Consider the following 4,838-nt stretch of genomic DNA (forward strand, 5'->3'; position numbering starts at 1 on the left):
AATCATAATTATTTCACTAACTTCAGAAAGAACATTCTGAAACATCAGTGGGAACTAAGAGTGCAGTTTAACCCTAAAATGTGCTACTAAGTGAAAACAGTCTTTTTAAGAATTATATAGACAGTGTTTATTCCTTATGTCACCAAGATATTCTTTCAGGTCAGTATCTGTTAGTGTGTGTTTACTTCCAGCATCTCCAAACACATGAAAAATACACTTTCACTGGAAAATAATACACTGTAAGTGGATCTTGGCATCTGGCTGGCTGAATATTTTGCTAATAAGGAATGTATACATCCAAATTATTAAACAACTGATATACACAAGTTGGAATGGTCTCAACTTGTTGAGAACTGAAAGCAATTCTTTTTATTTAAGGCTAAAAATGACTCAGTTTACCTTCTTACTTTGCATTTCTTCTCTTTTCAGTGCAACGAAGCACTCACTTCAATATTAGATGTATTGAGTAGAGGCAGTAAAAATGTTTGTGCATGGCACAAATGAACTTTGATCAAATATGATTAGAACTATCTTGGCAAGAGCAATGACCGGACCCATGACTTCAGACCTGCTCCTGCAGAGGAACACAGATACATCCATTAGCCACCTGAGCATCACCTCTCCATGCTCTGGAGGGAGGAATGGGCGTACGTATGAAAACCCAGGGACTGACATGAAGCAAAAGGAAAGGTGTGAAGGGAGCTGGAATATTAATATCTTATCTTCACGGGAAAAGTGTGAGATTGTTGGTGCAGGTACAGTCCCAAGGCCAGTCTTCGCACCACAAAGTGTGAAAGAAGAGCCTCAGAAGCAGGTGCTGGCATGTAAGGGAGGACTACATTCAGGTCTCTCTTTAATATCCTACCTCAGTGTCCCTAATCAATATCTTCCTATTGGTCTGAGAAACATCTGCACCTTGAAGTGGCTGTATCATGCATTTTCTGGTTGAAGAACAGTCCTAAAATCTTGAGAATGGTGGGTAATGCAGACCCCACACTGGTTGTCCAGAAGGACAGACTGCCAGGAAGTCTGTGGCAGGGTCAGAGGTGTGACATATCCTCCAGTATCAGGAGAACGACAGCATCACCTAGAGAAGCAGACAGACAGATGAGAGGAAGGACATCAGGTCTGGCTCATTAGCTGGGGAACCGTTACCTTGCACTGACCCTCAGCCTGTCTAGTTCTTGCAAACTTTCTGCATAATATCTGTCGGAGAGCTCAGTTCCTGTCTGAGAGCCTTTGTCTACCTTCCTATTATCTTCTGTCCTGATTATTAGAGTCTTTTCCCATTGTCATGACAGCTCCAGCTGACCCTCATGTCAATGAAGAATGCTGCTGCATAGACTCTTTTTAATCATCTTTTTTCTTTTTTCATCCCACTATTACCTTTTTTTCTCCTTCTCTTCCATGTGCCATTTTTACTTTCATTTTTAAGGCCTTTGCTGGCTTATCCTCTTCCTCTGTCTTATTCCTTACTGAAACCACTGTGATCAGGCAGTGATGCCAGTCTCCATTGTTTAATTGCTATCTTCTTCTCAAACACTTTTAATCATCTTTTTTCTTTTTTCATCCCACTGCTACCTTTTTTTCTCCTCTTCCATGTGCCATTTTTACTTTCATTTTTAAGGCCTTTGCTGGCTTATCCTCTTCCTCTGTCTTATTCCTTACTGAAACCACTGTGATCAGGCAGTGATGCCAGTCTCCATTGTTTAATTGCTATCTTCTTCTCAAACACACACTCTTGATCTCTGCTCTGCTGTCCTTCATATTTTCGTTTGGGCAACACCGCTTCTGCAAAACCAGTTCAGTCACGTCCCTCCTGCACATTCCTCTTCTACTTTATGCTTGCACAAACCCAGATAACAATGAGACTGCTGTGATATGGATACTCCATGTATCATGTGAGCTGCTAGCACCTCAGGGTGCTCTTGCACTACTTTCTCTGCTTGCAGCTGCCATTAGTTTCCTTAGAATATACTACTAGTTGTAGTGGAGATCAGTCTGCTCTGTGTTTATGTGGTCACTAAAGAGAGAAAATTCTGCTTCATGCTTTAGTTTATAGGAGCTATGGTAATAAACAGCAAAGGTGCTAAAGGAGTGGTCTGGAGTTCAGATATATATATAACTGCACACTATCAGCAAATACTGAAAGAACTAGGTTGGTTTACCCATGCTCTGCCAAGGTGAATCCCTACAGTAATAATCACATCTTCTCCAGCTACTGTGAAAGATAAAGTGATTTGTAACATACATTCTGCTGTTTCTAAGAGAGAATATTCTGCTTCATGCTTTAGTTTACAGGAGCTATGGTAATAAACAGCACAGGTGCTAAAGGAGTGGTTTGGAGTTCAGATGATATATATAACTGCACACTATCAGCAAATACTGAAAGAACTAGGTTGGTTTACCCATGCTCTGCCAAGGTGAATCCATACAGTAATAATCACATCTTCTCCAGCTACTGTGAAAGATAAAGTGATTTGTAACATACATTCTGCTGTTTCTTATTGCAGAGAAACATATTTTCAAAGAGAATCACAATATTGGCAGTTCTGGAGTTGTGGGAAATGCACACTTAAATATCCTGCGTACTTCAATATTCATCCCTCTCTCAGCTTCACACACAATTATTCAGTTTTACTTTCAATTTTAAAAGCAGTAAAATTATCACACACAAAATCGATGGAAAAATTAATGTGCATATAATTTTACTCCTTTTTTTTTCGTCTTCAATTAGTCCAGTAACTTTTCAGCTCGTGTCTGTATGGTATATGGTAGAGCACATTCTGCCATCTGCTGAGCACGGGGAGAAATGCTCATGGTCAGCGCTGGAAGACTAAAAACGTGCCCATCTCTTCCTATTTTAAACACAGAAACGAATGTAAACAAAACAGCCCGCAGATCTAAGGATGGATTTAAACCAGAGGCAAGAAAGTTTATTATAGCATTGCACTGTGTTGGAAGATGAAAAGATACTTGTGAGATTTTGTAGAGAAAGAGGAAGAAGCAAGCTGTGACAAATGGAAAGATAACCAGATGTAAATACAGAAAATGAAGTCAATTTTTTTTCTGCTGATTTAGCAGTGGTAGTTTGCCCCTTGGCTCTGAGTATCTGGTAAATATTTCGAGCAGGACATTCAGAGCATTTTCTTCCTGAGAAGAATAGCATGTTCCTCATTGTTTAATGGTGTGGCTAAAATTTGTGTTTTAAATATAAACAGAGAAACTTTATAAAACAAAAATAAACAAACCAGTTAAGATCACAGCAGTCAGAGTCTGACATAACCTAGCTTCTCGTTAGAGCTTCAAATGTCCCTCACTCCCCCTCACAGGCTGTGAGTCAGCAGGGGAGGAGGATACTTAGATTAGAAACACCAAACTGTGGAACAATGATTACACAAATGTTATTTTGGTTGCACTTCAGATGCTCCTGCAGTTAAAATCTGCTAAATTAGGAGAACTGCAGTGATCGGAACTTTGGCTGATATCTGTGGAGTTTTGACTTGATGACCCCCAAATCACAGCACCAAAACAAGTGTTTATACCACCAAAAAATATGATTAAAGTTTGATCTCCTTGTCACAAATAAGCACAGTCCAGAATAATTACTTCACTTTCCCTGCAGTGCTGGCATTGTGAGCCCTGTCTCTGGTGCTTTTACTTATCTGTTAATTGAAAGATGCTTATTTACAACATGAATCTTATCAAACTGGCTCCTGAAACCTGAAGTTTCACATCATCACCAGGCCAGATCACACCTAATGTAGACTGGTATGAAGTCAGCATCATCACTGGGGGTGTATGACAATACCAATGTCACTCCAACATTAATCTTTTCACCCTAAAAAGACTTTGTTACAACTCTCAGGACTCCTTGGTACATAGAAATGTACATGCTTGAGTGATACATAAAAGCTTATCAGTGACAGATCGGATATCGTATTCCAAACATCCTCATCCTCTAAAGATGCTGAGAGGATAACACTGTTTTTTCCCAAACATCAGTGCCAAGAGGAGATGCTCTGCAGAAACACCCGGAGACGTTTCCAGCAGAAATCGCTATTTGAATTCCTGCATTATGTACGAGTGCAACATGTGATGCTTGTTTCATCCTTTATTACATGCAACACAAGGAACCTTTTATCTTCTGTTTACTAGGATGGGAACAAACACCAAGAGTTAATATGTAACCACCCTTTTGCCAATGCCTTTATTTCCAAGGGAAGAGACGCTGGTCGGAGGGTCGCTCGGGAAGCGTCTGGCCTGGCAGCATGTTCTCCCTGGCTCTGGTCACCTGCGCCGTTGCTCTGAGCCACTGTGCTCTTGCAGCCAAAGGTAAGTGTCTTCTACCTTCTAATAGCAATGCTACCCTCAAGTGTGCATGAGAGAAGCTGAAGAAAACACAAGTTGAAAGCCTCTAGACAATTCTGATCAAGTGTTTTAAGGGGAATTCTCTGGAAGCTATTTCCTCTCTTTTTTTTCCATGCTTCCATTCCTTCCTCTTTCTCTTCCTATGGTGAGATGAATTGCTGCATACAAACATTTTAAATGGAGGAAGATGGAAGAAATATTGTCAGAAGTTGTGGAAGCCAGGTTGCCTGCATGCCAGGGGGCACTGCATGTGCCAGGAGTTACTCTCGCTCCGTCCCTCTGCCCAGCTCCCTGCTCTCCCCTCGGCTGCAGGGGCTGCCTGGCACTGCTCTGGCCTTGCTCCTCTCCTCCTGTCCCCCATGCCAAGGGCTCTGGGCACCATTTCATGTACTCTCTCCCTCTGTTTGCCATTCATTTCTACAGCATGAGCTTCATAACCCTCTGTTCTCTCCCCACAAACTCAGCAG

At 41.3% G+C, this 4,838-nt stretch overlaps 1 protein-coding gene across 1 annotated transcript in view; it reads left to right on the forward strand.

Annotated features, from left to right (window-relative positions):
- The first annotated feature begins 4,271 nt into the window (after positions 1-4,271).
- The window catches only part of APOH (apolipoprotein H (beta-2-glycoprotein I)), a 6,386-nt gene continuing 5,819 nt past the window's right edge, over positions 4,272-4,838 (forward strand). Inside the window, exon 1 of the mRNA XM_008937758.1 lies at positions 4,272-4,335. Within this exon, the coding sequence (XP_008936006.1) occupies positions 4,272-4,335 (64 nt within the window). The remainder of the gene's footprint in view (positions 4,336-4,838) is intronic.

Source organism: Merops nubicus, unplaced genomic scaffold (assembly GCF_000691845.1).
Source record: "Merops nubicus isolate BGI_N331 unplaced genomic scaffold, ASM69184v1 scaffold21130, whole genome shotgun sequence".
Classification (NCBI taxonomy): Eukaryota; Metazoa; Chordata; class Aves; order Coraciiformes; family Meropidae; genus Merops; species Merops nubicus.